Below are 23,432 nucleotides of genomic sequence, written 5' to 3'. Positions count from 1 at the left end.
CTGCCTCCGTCTGATGTGCATTGGCAACTGTGTTCTGCTCACCAGAATGTGCCCCAGAAACCAGAACTGGTGCCACGGGGCCAGTGCCAACCTACCCATGCAGCGCGGTGGAGGTCGATAATCTTCTTACGGCGCCGGGTGCCGGTGTTCCTGGTGACGCTGCCTGAGCTGACGGCCATTGCCACTTCCTCCCAGGTGACACTGGCTGCCCTGTGGCTGACCCTCTGAGCCCCACGGGGAAACAGGGAATCCTGCCTGCACTCAACTGTGTCCAACAATCTGGCCAGGTCGACATCCCCGAATCGTGGGGCTGGTCTTCTTGGCGCGCTATGTGGTGTTAACTCTGCAGGAACTGCTCCCACTTGATTGCAGGGAGTCGGCTGGCGCGGTCCCGATGAATCAGCTGGCGGGACCATCATTTGTGGAATGAAGCCCATGGGGATTGGGTAAGTGGACCAATTAACATTTGATACTGGTGACGGCCTCAGTGGGTCGAGTGACGGGAAGCTGGTGGCAGTTCCTGATCGCTACCACACTTTCCATTAAATCGTGCCCCCAATCTTCAACTGAGATCCATTTTGGATCAGGTGCAGAAGCTAGGTCAGTTTTTTCTTTCCCAATTCAGGAGGTTAAGACTTCTTATGCAGCACTGCAATCATGACTTAAATCAGTTAACTCAGCGAACATTCGAAATCAAACCTGTCTTTCAGTTCGGATGGCTCAGCGACTCGTTGCCTACTGGAAAAGTTGTGTTAACTTTGCAGCCTGCAATCAGTTACCCTCAGTGCGTAAAATATGTCACAGATATATTCCAACAGCCTTCAGGTGCATGAGATGCTCTTCAATTTGTCAAGAAGCTCAGTCAACAATTCAGATTTTCAAAGAACCATGATTTATTTAACTACTGAAAAAATTGGCAGAGGTCAGGTAACACTTCTGCATCTAGAACACTTCTATATATTTGTTACCTTTACAGATCAAAGGAACAGGAAGATTTCCTTTATGTGGTCTCCCTGTTAGGATGGGATATAATTTACACTTATGTTCATCCATAAACACCTCAGGAGCTCTTCTTCCCATTGCCCCTTTATATAACTTCCACTGTAAGTCCTTTAAACCAATGAAGGATTCATAATGTATTGCCCCTGAAAGTGAACAGAAACACATTAAATTAATTGACAGAAAACTGGGAATTTCCTCTGGGATTCTTCCGATTAGACACAATGAGTGGGATTTACCGACCAACCCACCACGTGTTTTTCAGCAGCGGACACGGCCCGTCAGCGGAATTTTCAGGTCCCGCCGTTGTCAACGGGATTTCACGTTGACTGCACCCCTCGTTCCCGGGAAACCTGTGCACCATCAGTGGGACTGTAATATACCACTGGCATGAGTAGCCGGTAAATTCCATCTAAAAATGTCTCTGTCAGATCAGTGTAGAGGTTGCTCGATCTATTTAACCTTCTAGGGGCTGGTTTAGCTCACTCAGCTAAATCGCTGGCTTACCAAGCAGACCAGCAGCACGGTTCAATTCCCGTACCAGCCTCCCCGGACAGGCGCCGGAATGTGGTGACTAGGGGCTTTTCACAGTAACTTCATTGAAGCCTACTCGTGACAATAAGCAATTTTCATTTTCATTTCTTTTATTTTTTATTTTTTAATAAACAATTTTATTGAGGTAGTTTTTGGCTTTATAAACAGTTACAGACATCATCAGAAAGAAAGCAAAAAAGGCAAAAATGTGAAAACATCCACGTACTTTCAATACTTCCATCGTAACATATTGCACAAGCCCGCTCCCCTCCCACCGGTACTACCCGCCATATTTTCCCTCCTACTCTACTCTACCCCCCCTTCCCCCCCCCACCCCCCTGCTGACGCTCACTCTCCCGCAAAGAAGTCAATAAATGGTTGCCACCTCCGGGTGAACCCCTGCACAGATCCCCTCAAGGCGAACTTAATTTTTTCCATCCCCAGGAAACTCGAAATGTTCGCAAGCCACCACTCAGTCTTCGGGGGCTTTGAGTCCCTCCACGCCAATAATATTCGTCGCCAGGCTATCAGGGAAGCAAAGGCCAAAACATCGGCCTCTTTCTCCCCTGGACGCCCGGGTCTTCCGAAACCCCAAAAATTGCCACCCCTGGACTCATCACGACCCTTGTTTTTAGCACCTGGGACATGACCCCCGCAAATCCCTCCCAGGACCCCCTCAGCTTAGGGCATGCCCAAAACATATGAACATGGTTCGCTGGTCCTCCCGCGCACCTAGCGCATTTGTCCTCTATCCCGAAAAATTTGCTCATCCGAGCCACCGTCATATGGGCCCGGTGAACGACCTTAAATTGGATCGCCCGAGCCTAGCACATGTCGCGGTCGAATTTACCCTACTCAGGGCCTCTGCCCACAGCCCATCCTCCATTTCCCCACCTAGCTCCTCCTCCCATTTAAGTTTCAGTTCCTCTGTCTGGGACCCTTCCTCCCTCATGAGCACCTTATATATACCCGAGACTCTGCCCTCCCCTTCTTCCCTCCTAGAGACTATTCTGTCGAGGATCCCCATTGGCGGGAGGCGTGGGAAAGATGGGACCTGTCTACGAACAAAGTCCCGCAACTGTAGGTATCTAAAATCATTTCCCCTTACCAACCCAAATTTCTCCTCCAAGCTCCTCAAACTCGCGAAGCTCCCTTCCAGGAACATATCACCCACCCTTCCCGCCCCTGCTCGCCGCCATACTCGGAACCCCCCATCCATACTGCCGGGGGCAAACCGATGGTTGTCGCAGATTGGCGCCCAGACAGATGCCCCCATCTCCCCCACATGCCTCCTCCACTGGCCCCATATCCGCAGGGTCGCCACCACTACCGGGCTGGTGGTGTACTTGGCCAGCGGCAGCGGTAGAGGAGCCGTGACCAGGGCTTCCAAGCTGGAGCCCCTGCACGAAGCCGCCTCCACCCGCTCCCAAATAGACCCCGTACCCACCATCCACTTCCTTATCATAGCGATGTTGGCCGCCCAGTAATAATTGATCAGACTCGGCAAAGCCAGCACTCCCTCGCTGCGGTTCCTCTCCAACATCGCCTTCTTCACCCGCGGGGATTTTCCCGCCCAGACAAAGCTCATGATCAGCCCGTTAACTCTTTTGAAGAAGGACTGTGGGATAAAGATCGGGAGGCACTGAAAAATAAACAAAAATCGAGGGAGGATTGTCATCTTTACAGTCTGCACCCTCCCTGCCAGCAACAGCGGGATTGCATCCCATCTCCGAAACTCTCCCTTCATTTGCTCCACCACCCTGGCCAAATTTAACTTATGCAGCCTGCCCCAGTCTCGTGCCATCTGGATTCCCAAATACCGGACATTTTCCTCAACCAGCCTAAACGGTAGCCCTCTCAATCTGTTCTCCTGGCCCCTTGCCTGGACCACAAACATTTCACTCTTGACCGTATTTAATTTGTATCCTGAGAACTGGCCGAACTTCCTCAGCATTCCCAGTATAGTTCCCATCCCGGCCACTGGGTCCGACACGTACAGGAGCAGGTCGTCTGCATAAAGAGAAACCCTGTGTTCAACCCCGCCCCTCACCATCCCCTTCCATCCCTCTGCGGCTCTCAGCGCAATCGCCAGCGGCTCTATGGCCAGCGCAAACAGCAGCGGGGAGAGCGGGCAGCCCTGTCTGGTCCCTCGGTATAACCTAAAGTACTCCGACACTTCTCTGTTAGTCCTGACGCTGGCCCTCGGGGCCTGATATAATAATTTGATCCAATCCACCAATCCCTCCCCGAACCCAAACCGTCCGAGCACCTCCCATAGATAGTCCCACTCCACCCGGTCAAAGGCCTTCTCGGCGTCCATTGCCACCACTACCTCCACCTCCCTACCCGCCGGGGGCATCATTATCACATTGAGTAATCTCCTCAGATTGGCCGCTGCCTACCTTTCACGAACCCCGTTTGATCCTCCCCAATCACCTCCGGTACACAATCCTCCATTCTACCCGCCAGTACCTTTGCCAGGAGCTTGGCGTCTACATTAATCAGGGAGATTGGCCTGTAGGACTCGCACGCCTCCGGGTCTTTACCCCGCTTCAATATCAGAGATATGGTGGCTTGTGACATTGTCGGCGGCAGGGTCCCTCTGTCCCTTGCCTCATTGAAAACCCTCGCCAAGACCGGGCCCACCAGCTCAGAGAACTTCCTATAAAACTCTACTGGGTATCCATCCGGCCCCGGGGACTTCCCCGACTGCATAGCCTTAAGGCCCCCCAATACCTCCTCTACTCTAATCGGGGCCCCCAGCTCTTCCACTCGCCCCCCACCAACTGTTGGGAATGTTAACCCGTCCAGAAACCTTTTCATCTCCTCCGGTTCTTCCGGCGGCTCCGAAGTATACAGCTTACGATAGAAGTCCCGGAATACCCTATTCAATTCTGCCGGGTCCTCCACTTTGCGCCCCCCCCCTCGTCCCTCACTCTACCTATTTCCCTGGCCGCCTCCCTCCTCCTGAGTTGCTGCGCTAACAGTCTGCTAGCCTTTTCCCTATGCTCGTACACCACTCCCCTCGCCTTCCTAAGCTGTTCCACGGCCCTACTCGTGGATAGTGCCCCCAGTTCCGCCTGTAGTCTCTGCCTCTCCCTGAGTAAAACCTCCCCCGGGGACTCCGCGTGCTCTTCATCTATCCGACCCATTTCCCTGACCAATCTATCCATCTCTGCCCGGTCTGCCTTGGCTCTGTGGGCCCCAATTGAAATCAGCTCCCCCCGCACTACTGCCTTTAGCGCCTCCCACAGGGTCGCCGCTGAGACCTCCCCCGTGTCATTCACCTGCAGGTAATTTTTTATACATTTCCGAAGCCTCTCGCAGATCCCCTCCTCCGACAGCAGTCCCACATCTAGCCTCCATTGCGGGCGTTGATAGCTCGCTCCCCCGAACTGCAGGTCCACCCAATGCGGGGCATGGTCTGAAATGGTAATTGCTGAGTATTCCGTGTTCTTTACCTCCCCCATACAGTCCCTGCTTAGTACAAAGAAATCTATCCTGGAATATACTTTATGGACGTGCGAGTAAAACGAGTAGCCCCTTCCTGTTGGCTGTCTATCTCTCCAGGGGTCCACTGCCTTCATTTTCATTTCTGACAATTTTCTGCTGAAGTTATCAAAGCTAATCGGCAGATCCCTCCCCCACCCATGAGGGAATTATTTTATTAAATAAATGTACTAGCCTGGAATTTCCTGGAATTTTGGTGTAACTATAGGACGATAGTTTCAGAGGAAGTCATGTATGTTTTTATTTTCACCAAGGAATTCAACCCATAACTGATATACTTTGGTTTTATATCAAATTCTCACTATGGCTGAATTTCCTTCATTATTGATCATTGAAAATATATCACCATTCCTTCACCATTGCTGGGTCAAAATCTTGGCACTCCCCTCCTAACAGCACCTAAGTAATGATGCACCTAAGTTAAAGAAGGCAGCTCACCACCAGCTTTTAAGGACAATTAAGGATGGGCAACCAATGACGCCCACATCAAGTGAACAAATGTTTAAATATTTGCATTGAGACTAACAGTGGTGAAGAATATACTCATTTGTAGTGCCTTTTCTGTGAATTTTTTATTATTAATTTTATTTTAATTTTATGAAGTTTACAATAGTCTTTTCCTTCCCACATTTCTCCTTGTTGCCCCTGTGTTCCTAATTGGGTTACTTAAGCAAGCAGCAAAATAAAACATATGAATAGTGTATATTTTAAAAACAAAATCAAAGGGATTTCATGTAATGCAAGTTTTATTGAAAAACCTTTCGGCGCCTTGAAAATCTATTCTCATGATGCACTTCTATTTTATAGTAATGAAGATTTGCAGATGCTGTTAACACTGCATATATTTTTTTTCTAAAAATGCAACTGAACTTACAATCAACTTTTTTTGTATGTATTTTCCTGGCGCCGGAATGTGGCGACTAGGGGCTTTTCACAGTAACTTCATTGAAGCCTACTTGTTACAATAAGCGATTATTATTATTATTACAAACATGTATCAAAACAGGTTACAATCAATAAACACCCCAGTAACATACTTGCCAGCAATCGACTATATAGTCTGTACCAATTTCCCCCCCCTTTTACACCCTCCTGCTTTCCCCCCCTGAGACGAACAGCCCCTCAAACACCATCACAAACATCCCCCACCTTTTCTCAAACCCCTCTGCTGAGCCCTTAACTCATACTTTATCTTCTCTAATCGCAGGAAGTCACACAGGATATCCAGCCATGCCGCTACCCTGGTGGTGATGCCGACCACCAGTCCAGTAAAATCTGCTGTCGTACAATCAGAGAGGTGAAGGCCATGACATCGACCTTCCTCCTCTCCATGAGGTCCGGCTTTTCTGAAACGCCAAAAGTCGCCAGCAAAGGGTCTGGGTCCACCTCCTCCCCCACTATCCTGGCGAGGACCACGAACACTGTGGTGAATGTATTCACCTAAGTATGAACTGTCTGTATAGTGCTGTGACCTATGACCTTGTACTGGAACCCTGGTGGGCTCCGCCTCATGCTCCGCCCTCCCCGGAGCGACATATAGACCGGCCACCTGTGGGTGACACTCATTTGTACAGCAGATACTGGCAGGCAAGTTCCTGAATAATAAAGCCTTATATTCACTTGTTCTCACAGTCTCACAGTGAATTGATGGTATAACAATTTATTATCTAGCGACAGCACCATGGAAGCCACTCTAAAGCCAGATAAACTCGAACTCGACGCACGAGCGACAGATGCCAAGGAGATCTTCTCACATTGGCTTCGCTGTTTCAAGGCCTACCTCGACTCCTCCGCAATGCCTCCCTCTGAAACCCTCAAGCTGCGACTCCTCCATGCTCGGGTGAGCCATCGAATCTCCGTGATGATAGAGAAAGCTGCCACGTACGAGGCGGTGGTCTCGTCCCTCAAGGCGCATTTCGTGAAGCCCGTAAACGAGGTGTTCGCGCAACACCTCCTCACTAATCGCCATCAACGCGCCGGGGAATTGCTGGACGAGTACCTGGAAAATCTGACCCTACGCGCGAGGAACTGCAGCTATCGAGATGTGACGGCGGAGGAACACATGAAGCTACAGATCCGGAACACCTACGTGGCTGGGGTCCGATCAAACTACATCAGGCAGTGCCTGCTCAAAAACTGGACCACTGACCTGCAGGACACGGTACAACTAGCCACCTCGTTAGAGGTGGCCTACCAGAGCTTCAGTGCGATCCCCGCGACCTGGCGAACCCCTCGTGGACACCATTGTCGCGGCCCCCATCGGATCCGACTACTTCACAGGCACGGCTGCCCGTCCAGACCGCGGAACCGCTACTTCTGCGGCCAGGGTCAACTCCCCCGGCAGCGTTACCCAGTCCGCACAGCGACGTGCAGCGACTGTGGCAAAAAGGGACACTTCACCAGAGTCTGTCTGGGCCGACCTAAAGCCCAGAAATCGAAAACCCACCAGGCCCGACCCATGGACTCACAGGCCCTCAGACCCCACAATGTAGCTGCATGCCAGTCGGGAACGCCCCCTTCAGACGCGTCATCAGCCTCGTGCGACTCGTGGGGGCCGCCATCTTGGCCACCGGCTCCAACACCGACCGACACATGCGACTGATGGGGGCCGCCATCTTGGACGCCATCTTCGACCCAGCCCAACACGTGCGACTCATGGGGGCCGCCATTTTGTGACCCCAATACCGCCGACCACACAGGCTACCCGCAGCTTGGCGCAGTCACCCTTGACCAGTCGCAGCCAAAGCACCTGAAAAATTCCATGATGGTCGTCCGGGTCAACGGGCACAAGACCCCCTGTCTTTTTGACTCCGGGAACACGTAGAGCTTTGTTCACCCTGACACGGTAAGGCGCTGCTCCCTTCACCTCTACCCCACATCCCAAATAATCTCCCTTGCCTCCGGATCCCATTCGGTTCAAATCCGGGGGTACGTATCACGGACCTCGCGATGCAGGGCACCAAGTATGCTTTTTTAAGCTGTACATCCTCAGTCACCTCTGCGCCCCCCCCCCCCCCCCCCCCCCTACTGCTTGGATTAGACTTCCAATGCAGTCACCGAAGCCTGACCCTACAGTTTGGCGCACCCTTACCCCCCTCACGGTATACAGCCTTGCGACCCTCAAGGTTCCCACCTCTTCGCTCTTTGCGAGCCTGACTCCCGACTGTAAGCCCGTCGCCACCAGGAGCAGGCGGTACAGTTCCCAAGACATGATTTTTTATCAAGTCGGAGGTCCAGCGACTGTTGAAGGAAGGGATCATCGAGGCCAGCAACAGACGAGCACAAATGGTGGTCGTCTGGACCGGGGAAAAGAATCAGATGGTTGTGGACTACAGCCAGACCATTAACCAGTTCACACAACTGGATGCGTACCCCCTCCCCCGCATAGTGGAGATGGTCAACCAGATCGTACAGTACGGGTGTTCTCAACGGTCGATCTGAAGTCGGCCTACCGCCAGCTCCGCCCGGAAGAGCGCCATTACACTGCCTTCGAAGCAGCCTGCCGACTCTTCAACTTCCTCAGGGTTCCTTTCGGCGACACTAACGGGGTCTCGGTCTTTCAGAGAACAATGGACCGAATGGTGGACCAGTACAGATTGTGGGTTACATGCCCGTACTTGGATAATGTTACCATCTGTGGCCATGATCAGCAGGACCATGATGCCAACCTTCAGATGTTCCTCCAGGCCGCCCAATCCCTCAACCTCACATATAACAAAGAGAAGTGCGTTTTCCTCACTACCCGACTAGCCATCCTCGGTTACATCGTGGAGAACGGAGTACTGGGGCTCGACCCCGACCGTATGCGCCCTCTCATGGAAATTCTCTCTCACCACAGCCTCAAGGCCCTCAAACGATGCCTGGGGCTGTTCTCCTATTATGCCCAGTGGGTCCCCAACTATGCGGACATAGCCCGCCCACTTATTAAAACCACAACATTTCCCCTGACGGCTGAGGCCCGCTCGGCCTTCAGCCGCATCAAGGCCGACATCACTAAGGCCGCAATGCACGCGGTGGATGAGTCCATCCCCTTCCAGGTAGCGAGTGATGCGTCAGATGTCGCCTTGGCCGCTACCCTCAACCAGGCGGGCAGGCCAGTAGCATTCTTCTCCAGAACCCTCCACGCTTCCGAGATCCGAAACTCCTCCGTCGTGAAGGAAGCACAAGCCATAGTGGATGTTGTGCGGCACTGGAGGCACTACCTAGCTAGTAGGAGGCTCACCCTCGTCACCGACCAGCGGTCGGTTGCCTTTATGTTTGACAACACACAACGAGGCAAAATTAAGAATGACAAAATCTTGAGGTGGAGGATTGAACTCTCCATCTATAAGTACGATATCAAGTATCGTCCTTGGAAGCTTAATGAGCCCCCGGATGCCCTGTCCCGCGGCACATGCGCCAGCGCGCAAGATAGCTGACTTCGGGCTATCCACGATGACCTCTGTCACCCGGGGGTCACCCGGCTTACCCACTTTATTAAGGCCCGCAATCTGCCCTATTCCACTGAGGAGGTCAAGGCCATGACCAGGTCTGCCAAGTCTGCGCGGAGTGCAAACCGCACTTCTACCGGCCAGACAAGACCTACGTGGTAAAGGCCTCCCAGCCCTTTGAGCACCTCAGTATTGTCTTCAAAAGGCCCCTCCCCTCCATCAACCGTAATGTATACTTCTTTTTTCAAATAAATTTAGTGTACCCAATTCATTTTTTCCAATTAAGGGGCAAATTAGTGTGGCCAATCCACCTAGCCTGCACATTTTTGGGTTGTGGGGGCATAACCCATGCAAACACGGGGAGAATGTGCAAACTCCACACGGACAATGACCCAGAGCCGGGATCGAACCTGGGACCTCGGCACCTTGAGGCTGCAGGGCTAACCCACTGCGCCACCGTGCTGCCCTTAATGCATACTTCCTAACCGTCGTTGATGAGTACTCCCGCTTCCCCTTCGCTGTCCCCTGCCCCGACATGACCTCGGCCACGGTTATAAAGGCACTGCACAGCATCTTCACACTGTTCGGTTTCCCTGCGTACGTCCACAGCGACCGGGGCGCATTGTTCATGAGCGATGAGCTGCGTCAGTACCTGCTCAGTAAGGGCATCGCCTCGAGCAGCACTATGAGCTATAACCCGCAGGGAAACGGGCAGGTGGAGAGAGAGAACGCGACGGTATGGAAGGCCTCCAGTCTAGAAGTCGCCCGATCCCCCGCTGGCAGGAGGTCCTCCCCGACGCCCTCTTCTCCATTAGATCACTCCTCTGCACAGCCACGATCGTGACCCCTCACGACCGTGTGTTTTTCTTCCCTAGGAAGTCCACCTCCTGGGTCCCGCTTCCATCTTGGCTGACAACTCCGGGACCTGTCCTTCTCCGGAAGCATACGAGGAGCCCAGCTGCTGCACGCCAACCCCCAGTACGCCTACGTCGCGCACCAGGACGGACGTCAAGATACAGTCTCCCTACTGGACCTGGCGGCAGCTGGTTCCCCTGCCAACGCGACCCCTCCCACTGCCTACCGTAACCCCCAGCACCCCTTACGGCCTCCCTGGGTTTCCTGTATTGTCCCGCGCCTGCACTGCCACCACCCAACACCCCCTGCCAACCCCTACCCCTCAACCATCTCCGACACGCCGGACTGAAGCTCAAGCTCCAGACACCACACCCCCCGAGTCACCACCTACAACAACCGTGCCCGCCGCATTGCCAGAGCTGAGGAGGTCGAAGAGAACGATCCGGCCTCCAGACAGACTGAATATTTGATGACCCCACGTCACCCCCGCTGGACAGGGGGTGAATGTGGTGAATGTATTCACCTAAGTATGAACTGTCTGTATAGTGCTGTGAGCTATGATCTTGTACTGGAACCCCGGTGTGCTCCGCCTCTGGCTCCGCCCTCCCCGGGGCGATATATAGACAGGCCACCTGAGGGTGGCACTCATTTGTACAGCAGACACTGGCAGGCGAGTTCATGGATAATGAAGCCTTATATTCACTTGTTCTCACAGTCTCACAGTGAATTGAAGGTATAACAAACACATCTGCCAGAATCTACCCAATTTTTCCCAACCCCAAAACATGTGCGCGTGACTCGCTGGCCCCCGTCTACACCTCTAACACTCATCTGCTACCCCCTGAAAGAACCCACTCTTTCTTGTTTGAGTCATATGCACCCTGTGCACCACCTTAAACTCTATCAGGCTTATCCTTGCACAAGAGGAGGTCCCGTTTACCCTACGCAGTGCCTCACTCCATACTCCCCAATTGATCTCCCCTCCCAACTCCGCTTCCCATGTCTCCTTGATCTTCACCACCCTCTCGCCTCCCTGCACCCCCAGCCACGTATATATCCCCAATTCTTCCCTCCTCTTCCACATCCGGAAGCAGCAGTTGCTCCAGTAGGATGTATCCCGGCAGCCTACGGAACCCCCACCAGACCTTTTGTGCAATGTCCCTAACCTGCAGACACCTGAACTCACTCCCCCTCGGCAGCTCTACTCTCTCCCTTAGCTCCTCCAGACTGGCGAATTCTTCCTCCAAATACAAATCCCTCACCTTGACCAGTCCTGCTTCCCTCCACCTCCAGTATACACTATCCACCCCCCAGACTCAAACCCATGATTCTCGCACAGTGGCATTAACACCGATATCCCTTCCACCTTAAAATGCCGCCTCAACTGATTCCATATCTTCACCGTGGTCTGCACCATCGGGCTCCCTGAATATATACTTGGAGCCATTACCATAGCTCTCAAACTGGATAGCTTGCAAGATTCCTTCTCCAGCCTAACCCATTCTACCCCTTCTCCTTCCGACTATTATCCACATTCGCCACTCAATAATAATGAAGCAGATTCGGCAATGCCAACTCCCCCTGCTGCCTCTGCAGCAAGGTCCTCCCGAATCTCAGCACCTTCCCCACCCATACAAAGCCTGAAATGATTGTGTCCAATTTTTGAAACGAGGCCTTTGGTATAAAGATTGGGAGAGCATGAAAAATAAACAAGAACCTCGGCAGAATATTCATTTTCACCACTTTGACCCTCCCCACCAATGTTAAGTGCAGTGTATCCCAGCTCCTGAGATCCCCCCTGCTTCCTCCACCAGCTTTGTTACGTTCCATTTATGGGCCGGGATTCTCCGCCCCCGTGCCGGATCGGAGAATCGCCGGGGGGGCGCGAGAATCGCGTCACACTGCTCCGATGCCGGCCTGCCGATTCTCCGGCGCCGAATGTCGGGCGCCCATGGGTTCGCCGCCACGCCAGTCAGGGGCCTTTGCCTTTGAAAGCGTCCCCCCCCCCCCCCCCCCGGCTATTCTCCAGGCCTCGACAGGCCGAATGCCCGCCAAGTTCAGCCGAGTCCTGCTGGCGTGGGTTACGTATGGTCCCACACAGCGGGACCTCAGAGTTTTGGCTGAGAGGGCCGTCCTGGTTGGGGGGAGGATATCCAATCCTGGGGGGGCCTCCACAGTAGCCTGGCCCACGATCGGAGCCTACCAATCGGTGGGCGGGCTAGTTCTGTGGGGGGCCTATGTTCCTCTGCGCCGGGCCTCTGTAGGGCTCCGCCATATTGCCCGGGGGCTGGTGCGGAGATGGGAACGCACGCGCATGCGCGGACCCGGGCCGGATGTGCCGGACCCGCGCCGGCCGTGGCGCGCCGGTTTTCGGGCGCTGAAGCTGCGGACAGCACTCTGGCGCCGTACTAGTCCCCTAGGAAGGGGTGGATACCTGCCGCTTGAAGCCCGTTGACACCAGAGTGGTTCGCGCCGCATTTTACGCCAGCGTCAGAACTTGGTCGCGAGATTGGAGAATCTCGGCCATGGAGTCCCGTCCATTCCCTCGCAGCTTGATCCCCAAATACCTAAACCTGTCCCTCGCTACCATAAATGGCACCACCCTAAATTAGCCCGTTGTCCCAGCTCATTCATCGGGAAAATCTCGCTTTTCCCTTCATTCAGTTTATACCCCAAACATCCACCAAACGTCCCCAGAAGGCCCATAATCCTTCCCATACTCTCCAGCGGATCCAAAACATACAGCAACATGTCATCAGCATAGAACGACACCCAATGCTTCCTCTGTCCCCTCATAATACCCTGCCACTCCACCGGCCCCCTAAAAGCCATTACTAATGGCTCTATGGCAAGTGCAAACAGCAACAGCGACAGCGGGCACCCCTGCCTCCTACCCCTGTGTAAGTCAAAGCTTCGCAAACTCATATTATTCATCCTCATACTAACCCTTGTTGTAACATACAGCAACCGCAACCATGCTACAAATCCCGGGCCAAACCCAAAGCTTCCCAAAACCTCGAAAAACTGCTGCCACTCCATATGATCAAATGCCTTATCCGTGTCCATGGACACCACCACCTCTGGTTCCAGATCCCCCGACGGATTCATCACTACATTCAACAAACTCTTATAATACTCGCAAGCTGCCTGCCCTTCACTAAGCCTATTTGATCTTCTGCCTCCACCCCAGGGACACAATTGTCCATCCTCCCTGCCAACAACTTAGTCAATACTTTCACATCTATGTTCAATGGTGATATGAGCCTATATGACCCACATTCCACTGTGTCCTTCCCCTTTTATTGGGATTAGCGTGACTACTGCCGCTGCCATCGTCTCCGGCAGTTCCCCCTTTTCCAGTGCTTCGTTAAACGTCCCCAACAGATGTGGTGTCAGGATCATTGCAAATTTCTTAGAAAATTCCACTGGGTAGCCATCCGGGCCTGCAACCTTCCCCAACTTCATACCCCTGATTCTATCCAGCACCTCCCTCAGCCCCAGGGGCTCCTCCAATGCCTGCCTCTTTGCTTCCTCCATCTGGGGAAATTCCAGCTCGTCCAGAAACTGCCCCATGTCCCCCTCCTTTCCCTCTGTGTCCGCCTCGTACAATCCCTGGTAGTACTCCCTAAATGCCTTGTTTATCTTCCCCAGCTCCGACACACATCCCGAACCCCAGTATCTTCAGTAGTTCCCTGGACGCAGCTTGCCTCTGCAGCTGGTGCGCAAGCATGCAGATCGCCTTCTTCCCATACTTATATTGCACCCCCTTTTGGCCTACGCAGTAGCCCAACCACCCTCCACATTGTCAACCTGTCAAACTGCCCCTGCAACTTTTTGCTCCTTGCCAGTCCCTCCATGGTGGGCACCCTCGAATACTCTGGATCCACCTCCACTATCTTGCTCACCAGACCCTCATATTACTCCCTCCTTTCCCTATCCATATGAACCTTAATCAAAATAATTTCCCCCTGACCACTGCCTTCAGTGCTTCCCAAAGAATGGCCACTGACACCTCCCCATTATGATTCAACTCCACATGCTTCTTAATCGCCGCTCACACCACCTTATCACAAAAATCTCCATCGACCAACAACCCCGAATCAAACTTTGTCCCGATCTAAACCAAATCTCCAGCCAATGGGGTGCATGGTCCAAGGAAACTATCCTCGCCTACTCTGCCCTCTCCACCCCAACCAAAATCTTCCGGTTCACCACAAAGTAATCAATCCTCGAGTACACCTTATAGACGTGTGAAAAGAAGGAATACTCCCTTCCCCCTGGGTTCTGAAAACGCCATGGATCCACCAAACCTATCTTCTCCATAAAACCCCCAGCTCCCTTGCCATTCATACCCTACCCATCAACCTAGGGCTCGACCTATCCACCCTCGGCTCCAGAACACAGTTAAAATCTCCTCCCAAGATCAACTGGTGTGTGGCCAAATCCGGGATCACTGCCAGCAACCTGCTCAGAAAACCCACATCATCCCAATTTGGGGCATACACGTTTACCAACACTACCGGTGCCCCTTCCAATACCCCACTCACAATCAAAAATCTCTCACCCGGCTCCCTCATCTCCTTCGCACTCACAAATCCCATTTTCTGTTCATTAAAACAGCCACTCACCTCAATTTTAAATCACCCCGAGTGGAAAATCTGCCCAACCCACCCCTTCCTTAATCTAACCTGATCCTTCAGGCGGAGGTGCGCCTCCTGCAGAAAGACTACCCCCGCTTTCAAGCTCCTGAGGTGCGTGAACACCCACGACCTTTTAACCAGCCCATTCAGTCCCCGGACGCTCCATGTTACCAGCCTTACCGGAGGCTTAAGCCTCCAATCCCCTCTACCATCCGTCATCTTCCCCACTTAACTCGAGCCCCCTTAGTTCCACCCTATACCTAGCCCATCCCAGATGGCCCCCTACTCCGCCTCTGACCATATCATCTCTCACCCCCTGCCAGGTTGCAACAACAACTCTCCCCCCCCCCCCCCCCCCCCCCCCCACCACCCCTCCTGGCCTTCTTCCCCATCACCTCACTTCCGTTCGCCAGCATTACTTGCTAGCATGGCAGCCCCTGCCCAAAGGCACCTCCCAATGACTTCCCCTCCCCACACTCCTCAGCTCACGGAAGAAGGCTCCCTGCTGGCCTTACCCTTCCCCACCCAAACAAAGACTCCAATGAACTCCAGGCCACCTCCCCCAAAAGCGAACAAACAAATGCAAAACACAAACAACCCCATAAAACAGGAGGGGAAGATGGGAACATCCACATCCATCCATCCCCACATAAATGCTTCACCCTTACCCTTACATTGGGCAGCACGGTAGCACAGTGGTTAGCACAGTTGCTTCAGAGCTCCAGGGACCCAGGATTCCCGGCTTGAGTCATTGTCTGTGCAGAGTCTGCACGTTCTCCCTGTGTGTGCGTGGGTTTCCTCCGGGTGCTCCAGTTTCCTCCCATAGTCCAAAGATGTGCAGGTTAGGTAGATTGGCCATGATAAATTGCCCTTGGTGTCCAAAACAGTTAGGTCAGGTTACGGGGATAGGTTGGAGGCATGGGCTTAAGTGGGGTGCTCTTTCCAAGGGTCGGTGCAGACTTGATGGGCCGAATGGCCTCTTTCTGCACTGAAAAATCTATGATTCCAAGATCCCAACAATAAACGGCAAACTCACGCACCCACCATCCACTTCCTTATCATAGCGATGTTGGCCGCCCACTAATAATTCAGTGCCTGACACTTTTGAGGCGATGCCTTGGATGAGGTGCACGCTACAGTCGTGGCTGATGACACGTATCCGGAGGCCTCAGACCGATGCGGAGAACCGCTATAACGATACCCATGCAACGACCAGGGGTGTCATTAAGCAATACACTGGCGTACTGAATGTGTGTTTCAGGTGCTTGGACCACTCCCAGGCTGCTGCATCCTCCACAACATCATGCTGCAGAGGGGGGGCATGCTGGAGGTGGTGGAGGAACGCAATGCCTTGTCCGATGAGGAGAATGTGGAGGAAGGCTTGGATGGGCAGGACATGCACCCGACCAGGCACAGGAGGCCACATGACATGTACGCCAGTGCCAATGTGCTTTCTGTAACTTGGATCGCCTCTAGGTTCTCGGCGAAGAGGGGGCCTGGCCACTAGCAGCTCAACAATCCCATCCCATCCCCACAGCCTCCACTCCCCCTCCTTCCTGCACTCCATTCCCCCCCCCCCCCCCCCCCCGCCACCTCAGCACCCCGAACCCCCTTTGAGCCCCCCACCAGCTGCGCCACAGGTTGCTGACCCTGGGTCGGCAGTATCAGCAGGTCTGGTCCATGGGGTGGAGGATGACGACGACTCATTCCACACTGAGCTCTGGTGCTCCGCATCCTATGACAGCATCTGACCCCACGCCCCAGTGCCACATACCACTGTCTTCTGAGTGATTTCTGCATGCATGCTAGCCATTCCATCACACGGTCTCAGGTCCTTATGTGGGGAGTCGGCAGTGGTGAGCGGTGATAGGCTCTGCCACACAGCGCAGCCACATCTCTGGCCCAGGCCCCTGCCACATCTGAGGACGGCGATTGGGGGTACCCCAACTGCCCTGGAAGCCCTAACCCATGCTGGCCTCTCATCACCCCCTCCACCACCACACACCCCCAACCAGCACAACCTTTGCACCCAGCCCAATGCTTCCCCCAAACCCTGCAGACAGAGGGCCGAGGCAGTTCGGAACATCGATATACAGGTGTTTATTTGTGACAGTGCTATGTACAATAACTGTGCCCTAGCCCCTAACGCTATCCTATGTGCTGCACCCATGCCAACTTAACTGGTGCCTGTCTTTCTAACCTGACGTATCCCAATGCTCCTTCTAGATGGTCCCCCAGTTGCTACATTAGCCGTGGAAGTGGTCTGCTGCGTTTCCCGCCCTGTGACCTGGGTCCTCCTTGGCGACCACCCTCTGGAGCTACTGGGCCCAGCAGTCTTTCAGGTGTCACAGGTGGCGTGGTGCGATCCGTTTTGCCCACTGTTCATCGGATACGTCAGGGGCAGTTGGGGGTATTCAGAGGTGCTGCGGTGTTCTGGCAACTCCCCTGCGGATGCCAATGGCATTGGCTCCATCACCTCCTCCATCGGGGTGCCCAATGGCCCCAGGGCTACACCTTGGGACGGTGGCGCGGCTGGAGTGAACTCCAGGAGCTCTGCCGTTAGCTGACGTTGTCGGTCATGGAGGCCCGCTTTCGTTTGAACAGGGTGTCCATGCTCATCGCCATGGAGCACAGGGACTGTGCCACATCCTTCTGGGACTGTGCCACATCCCTCTGGGACTGTGCCACATCACTCAGCGATCGTGCCAGGTTCCTCTGGGACTGGTTCAGGTCAGCCAATGTCAGGACAATGCTTTTGACGCCTGCAGCCATGGCCCGTTATGACTGGGACGTACTCCAGAGTGCTGCAACAATGTTCATATGGCCCTGGTATGTGGCTACCTCTGACATCGCTGTCTTCTCCTGTGCCTCGGCCACCACCCGCACAGCATGCCTCAGGTCTTGGACATCCTGACATCAGGGGCGACATATTCGCACCCATGGCCTCTACCGCAGATGCTACCCTTGCGGGGTTGGCCTGTCGGCACATTGTTGGACTCCTCCAACTGTACATGCAGGTGCGGATGGTTGCTGACACTCTCTCATGTAGTTCCCGAGTCTGCAGCTGCAACTCATTGATGGGACCGCCCAGAAATCTGACAACTATCTGGACAGCAGCTAGTCTCTGGGAACAGGCCACCTTCTGGCCATCCACCCCCTCAGGGATTTCTACCTCCACCTGATGCACAGCTGCATGTGTGTGGTTATCTGTTGGAGTCAGCTGTGACAGAAAATCTGCGTCATCCTTGGACTCAGGCTCCAGGGTGTCTTGGGTCTCAGGTCTATGACCCGCGTCCGTGCTGCTTCCCTTGTACTGCTCGGCACCTGGGGCTCCAGCTGTAGCGCTGGCTCGGGGCGCACCATCACAAATCACAAGACACAATACATGATTAGACTTTGGGCGGGGTGGGGGGGGGTTGTTGCTCATTATACTTTCCCTTAATTTGCTCTGTTCCAATTACCTTTGCTCAAGAGTCGACAGGTATCTTTCTGATACCACCACAAGGTTCAAAGCCAAATACTGATCAATGACTCGATACACCAGTTAGTAAGTTTGAAATCAATGCACATTTATTTACACACAGAGACAATTATTACTCATGCATAAACTCTACTCGCTAAACTACAACTACGACTAGAAGCCTATACTTAGCTTCGAGTGGCCCACTCAGGAACAATGGCCGTTGTCCGGTTCTGATACTGTTGGCTTCGAACTGGTATGGAATAGTAGCTAGGAGCGTCTATCTTGTAGTGTACGTTGACCTTAGACTTACTTACTTGGCTGGTGCTTGGTGGGCCTCTCGTCGCTGAGAGCCAAATGCCAAGGTGAAGATGACGAAGAGGAGTAAGAGTAAGAGAGCGAACTGACCTTGGAAACTCTGTTTTATAGCCCCCAGGGTTTCGCGCCCTTCTGGGCGGACCCTGGACTTGGTCCCAATTAATTGGACCATGTCCCAATCGTTTGTATTGTTTCTCTCCAATAACGGGGTCGTTCCCCCATCGTTGGGCTGGCTCTAGGTAACCGATGGCCTGCCTTTGGTTTAGCTTCCACTAACGCCGGGGAGTCTGTCCTGGTTCCGATTGTTTCAATGTTTCCTTTTTGTCCCCGGAGATAGCTCATTACTATGCTAATGACTTGTAGTTTCAGTTCTGTCTGGGTTCTGCAAGTTCCAATCCACAGGAAACCTTGCACCTGCTTGTTTTTCTAGTGCTGTCCATTTTTCCCGGCACTCTTTGCGAGTATCCATTTTGGAATCGGGACGTGGCCACCCCAGGTGGCTACAGGGGGAATTGCGGGTTCTGTGGGATGGGGTCGGTGTTGCTGGTGGCGCTCACCGCCTCTGCCACCTGCGCCCAGGTACGGTGAATGGCGGTGGGTGGCACCCTCCTTCATGGGCCTGGATACAGGGTGGCCTGCCTCTCCTCCACTGCGTTCAGCAGGGTCTCCAGCTCGCCGTCTGTAAATCGTGGGACCGTGCATCTTGCTGCCACCTTGTTGGCTGGGATGGTGTGTGTGAGGAGTGAAGTGCGTTTATGCGGCTGCAACTTGTCAGCCTTCTGGGTGTCAATCGCAAATCCTGCACCATTTCTTAATGGTATCGATTGTGTTCCATGTGGTGCCGGTGCTAGCCCCTCAAGGGTCACTGAATCGGTCCAGGTGTGGCCCCAGTTTTGTTGTTGTTGAACTCCAGGAATCCTGCCCCGGCGTCAACATTTAGTCTCAGGAATGGAGAATCCAGCCCAATGTATTGACAAGGTTAGATGAAGTAGATTGGAAAAAGGTTCATGTACAACATAAATACTAACTTGGGTGAGTGAAAAGAACAAAGAGGAGCAAGTGGAAGAGCACAGAAAATTCTCCTTGAGTTCTGAGGACACAAGGCACCTGGAAGAACATTCTAGTATTTCAGGTTTCCACTGCACTACATTACCTTGGAATTTCTGTAGGTAATTCTACGCCTCTACATTACGTGCAAGCCAAGCAATGGCATGTTAATAAGGTGAGGAGGTGAGGAATTACACAATCCTCCAACTTTAGTTTCCTCTATCTGCTCTTGGATGGTAATGTGGTGGTGTGGTTTATACCAGTTACTTATGTTGACTGGAAGGACTGCAGGTATTTCTGAGGCAATTTCAAGAAGAAGGCTTGCTAAAAATAAGTTCATTTCTTTGCTAATGAGATTGTCTTTGGGCCCAAGATGTTTCTGCAGTGGCCTGAAAACTGCAATACTGATGATCAGAAGCAAAACCGGAGACCTGTAAAATTTGCTATTGTAACCAAGTATTTTCACCCAGGAGTGGACTTCTGCTAACACCCAGACTGAAATCATAGAATCATAGAATTTACAGCGCAGAAGGAGGCCATTCGGCCCATCGAGTCTGCACTGGCTTTTGCCCACGCCATCATCCTATCCCCGTAACACAGCAACCCCATCTAACCTAAGGGCAATTTATCATGGACAATCCACCTAACCTACACATCTTTGGACTGTGAGAGGAAACCGGAGCACCCGGAGGAAACCCACGCAGACAGAGAGAGAACATGCAGACTCCGCACAGACAGCCACCCAAGCGGGAATCGAACCTGGGACCCTGGCGCTGAGAAGCCATAGTGCTAACCACAATGCTACCGTGCTGCCCTAGTTAGTAAGGGTGAAATGATAAGTGTCAGTAAACTTTCACCTATTCCTTCCTCATTATTTGTCTGATGCTTGATTGTGGAGAGGGAAGGAGCAAGGGAGGCAGATGGTAATCAATCCTATGCTTGATAGCTATAGTTTACCTGCTAATGCTGACTGTTTAAAATGGCGACGCATTAGAAATGACCTAATGTTTGGACATGGGCTTCGGACTTGACGTATCTTTTCAGCTTCTGGCTTTTGCTTTCTAGTTTTTTCTGGTGGAAATGGTATTAATTGAGATGGATGAATGTTTTCTCCACCAACTACATTCAAAAGTTTCTTCTTTGATGACCCAATTGCACGATCAAATACATTGTCCAATTTAGGTTTCTGGGGCCAATCACATACAAGCTTTGATTTTTTCTGAACTTGCAGCTTTGTGTCTATGTTCCATTTCAGAGATTTTGCATCCAAACTGCATTCAAAAATGCTTTGTTGACGGCATGATGCAAAAGTCAATCTTTTGGATGAGCCAGATCTGACATTGTTAAGTTCTGGCGATTTTGCGGTTTTTATAAGATGATTCTCATTTGTAGTTGGCAGTTCCATATTGGGTAATTGGAGCCTCTGTGCTTCTATTATTTTCTTCACATGTTTCTGTTCATTGTACAACTTCAGCCATCCCTTGGTTAAACTTTCCATAGCAAGCAACAATTCTGATACCTAAAGAAAAAAAGATAAACAGCAGGCTTTCCATTAATTAAAATCTTGATAGCTGTGCAAATTGTTTTGAGATTGCAAATCTTTTGTACCAGCTGTGGCATTATAAAGAAATTCTGACATATTGTTAGGTCATCTGGCAACTAGCTAATGTACAACATGTAAGAAATTTAATTCTTATGCCGATACTTCTGGGAGACATGCATTTGGATGGGAATAATCTTATGATCATAGAAACAAGACAGAAGATGACTATTCATTCCATCATGCCTGTGCTCGCTATTTGAAAGAGCACTTGCACTAAATTTCACATCCACATTTTTTGCCCCAAACTGTGCAAGTTCCAAATCCTCAAGAACCCTCAGAACCATAAATTGATAACAACACAGAAGGCGTCCATGCGGCTCATCATGTATCTCCTGGCTTTCTGAAAAAGCAATTCACCGAGTGCCAGTCTTCTGCCTTTTTCCTGTAAGCCTGAAATTTTTCCTTTTCAAATAATGATCCAATTCCCTTTTCAAAGCCTCAATTGACTCTCGGGCAGTGCTTTCCAGATTCTAACCACTTGCTGAATAAAAAGGTTTGTCCTCATGTTGGCATTGCTTCTTTTGCCAATTATCTTTAAAGTGACCTCTGACTCTCAATCATTCCATCAATAGGAACAATTTATTTTCCTGCCTACATTGTCCATACATTTTACGATTTTGAATACCTCTATCAAATCTCCTTTCAACCTTCTCTTCTCCAAGAGAAAATTCCAACTCCTCCAATTTTGCTACATAACTGAATTCCCTTAATCCTGGAATCATTCTCATGAATCTTTTCTGATTTCATATCCTTCCGAAAGTGTGGTATCCAGAACTGGAAGCAATACTCCAGTTGAGGCCAAACCAGTGTTTTGTAACAGACATAACACAACTTCCAAGCTTTTGAACTCTATGCCCCTACTGAAAAAGCCCAGGAGATTATTTGCTTTATTTTCTTTCTTGAAAAATATTTCATTGAAGTATTTATATCATAACTTTTAACAAAATGTACAACCACACACCAAGCAAAGCTAAACCCAGCCAACATGGCTTACATAAACAACACCCCAACAACAATTCCCCACCAAGCTACCCCCACCTAACCTATCTCCCCCTCCCTCCCCTTTTTATCCTCACCCCCCACCCTGCTGACAGCTTAGGTTTTCCAAAGAAATCGATAAACGGCTGCCACCTCCTGGTAAACCCTAGCATCGAGCCCCTCAGGGCGAGCTTAATCTTCTTGTTATAACCTGCCTGCTTACCATTGGCTGAGGACTAATGACAATCCCACAATCCTATGGGAGTATGAGCTTCCCCAATGAGAGGGGGGGGGGGGATCATTAGCAGACTCCCTGCATAAATAGAGCTGGCCAGTTTGGAACCAGCAGAGAGAGAGGAGTGAGCAGCAAGGGAAGTTGCTGCTGCTGTTGTATATATATGTTATTGTAAATAAATGTTATTTCTTTCTATCCTGAAACCTCATGCTGGTTTCTTCGTGGCCCTCACAAAACTTGTGACGAGGGTTAAAGTGAATAGCTGCCTACACTGCTGAAGCCACCTCCCTAGATTTTTGTTGGATACAGGTTGGAAGTTATTTTCTATTACACTATGCCTCTGTATGGACGTTTGGATGTTTTTGATGCTGCGCTGGAAAGCTGGAAACAGTACGCACAATGGATGCGTTACTATTTCCAGGCAAACAACATCACCGAAAACGAGTGCCAGGTGGTCATATTGCTCACTGTCTACGGCCGTACCTTTCATTTGGATGAACTACTCCCGAGGACGTGGAGACAGAGGATGACTGCCTGCAGCTGCATTGTGTGGTAGCTCCCCGTGTGGCCCCCATTAAAGTGACAGTATGGGTCAATGGTCACCCGCTTGAGATGGAGTTGGACACTGGCGCAGCGGTCCGTGATCGCCCAGAGGACATTCGACCGCATCAAGCAGGGTATACAGACCCATACATTAACCAACACACAGGCCAGGTTGGCCACCTACACGGGGGAACCATTGGACATTGCAGGAACTATGATGGCCCCTGTTGTTTATGGACATCAGGAGGGGCGTTTCCCACTTATTGTGGTGTTGCGGCCA

General features: G+C 51.8%; 1 protein-coding gene across 3 annotated transcripts in view; it reads right to left on the bottom strand.

Moving 5' to 3' along the window:
- Positions 1–881: 881 nt before the first annotated feature.
- LOC119970356 overlaps positions 882–23,432 on the bottom strand; it is a 94,519-nt gene continuing 71,968 nt past the window's right edge. For all 3 annotated transcript variants that reach the window (XM_038804829.1, XM_038804826.1, XM_038804828.1), the window contains exons 4-5: positions 20,751–21,312; positions 882–1,145 (exon numbers count right to left, since the gene is read on the bottom strand). In XM_038804829.1, coding sequence (XP_038660757.1) covers positions 943–1,145; positions 20,751–21,312 — 765 coding nt within the window. In that variant the 3' untranslated portion in view covers positions 882–942. The remainder of the gene's footprint in view (positions 1,146–20,750; positions 21,313–23,432) is intronic.

The sequence above is a fragment of the Scyliorhinus canicula genome, chromosome 8, assembly GCF_902713615.1.
Source record: "Scyliorhinus canicula chromosome 8, sScyCan1.1, whole genome shotgun sequence".
In the NCBI taxonomy this organism is placed as follows: Eukaryota; Metazoa; Chordata; class Chondrichthyes; order Carcharhiniformes; family Scyliorhinidae; genus Scyliorhinus; species Scyliorhinus canicula.
The sequence above is the reverse complement of the archived record's forward strand: the minus strand, read 5'-3'. Positions and strand labels throughout refer to the sequence as shown.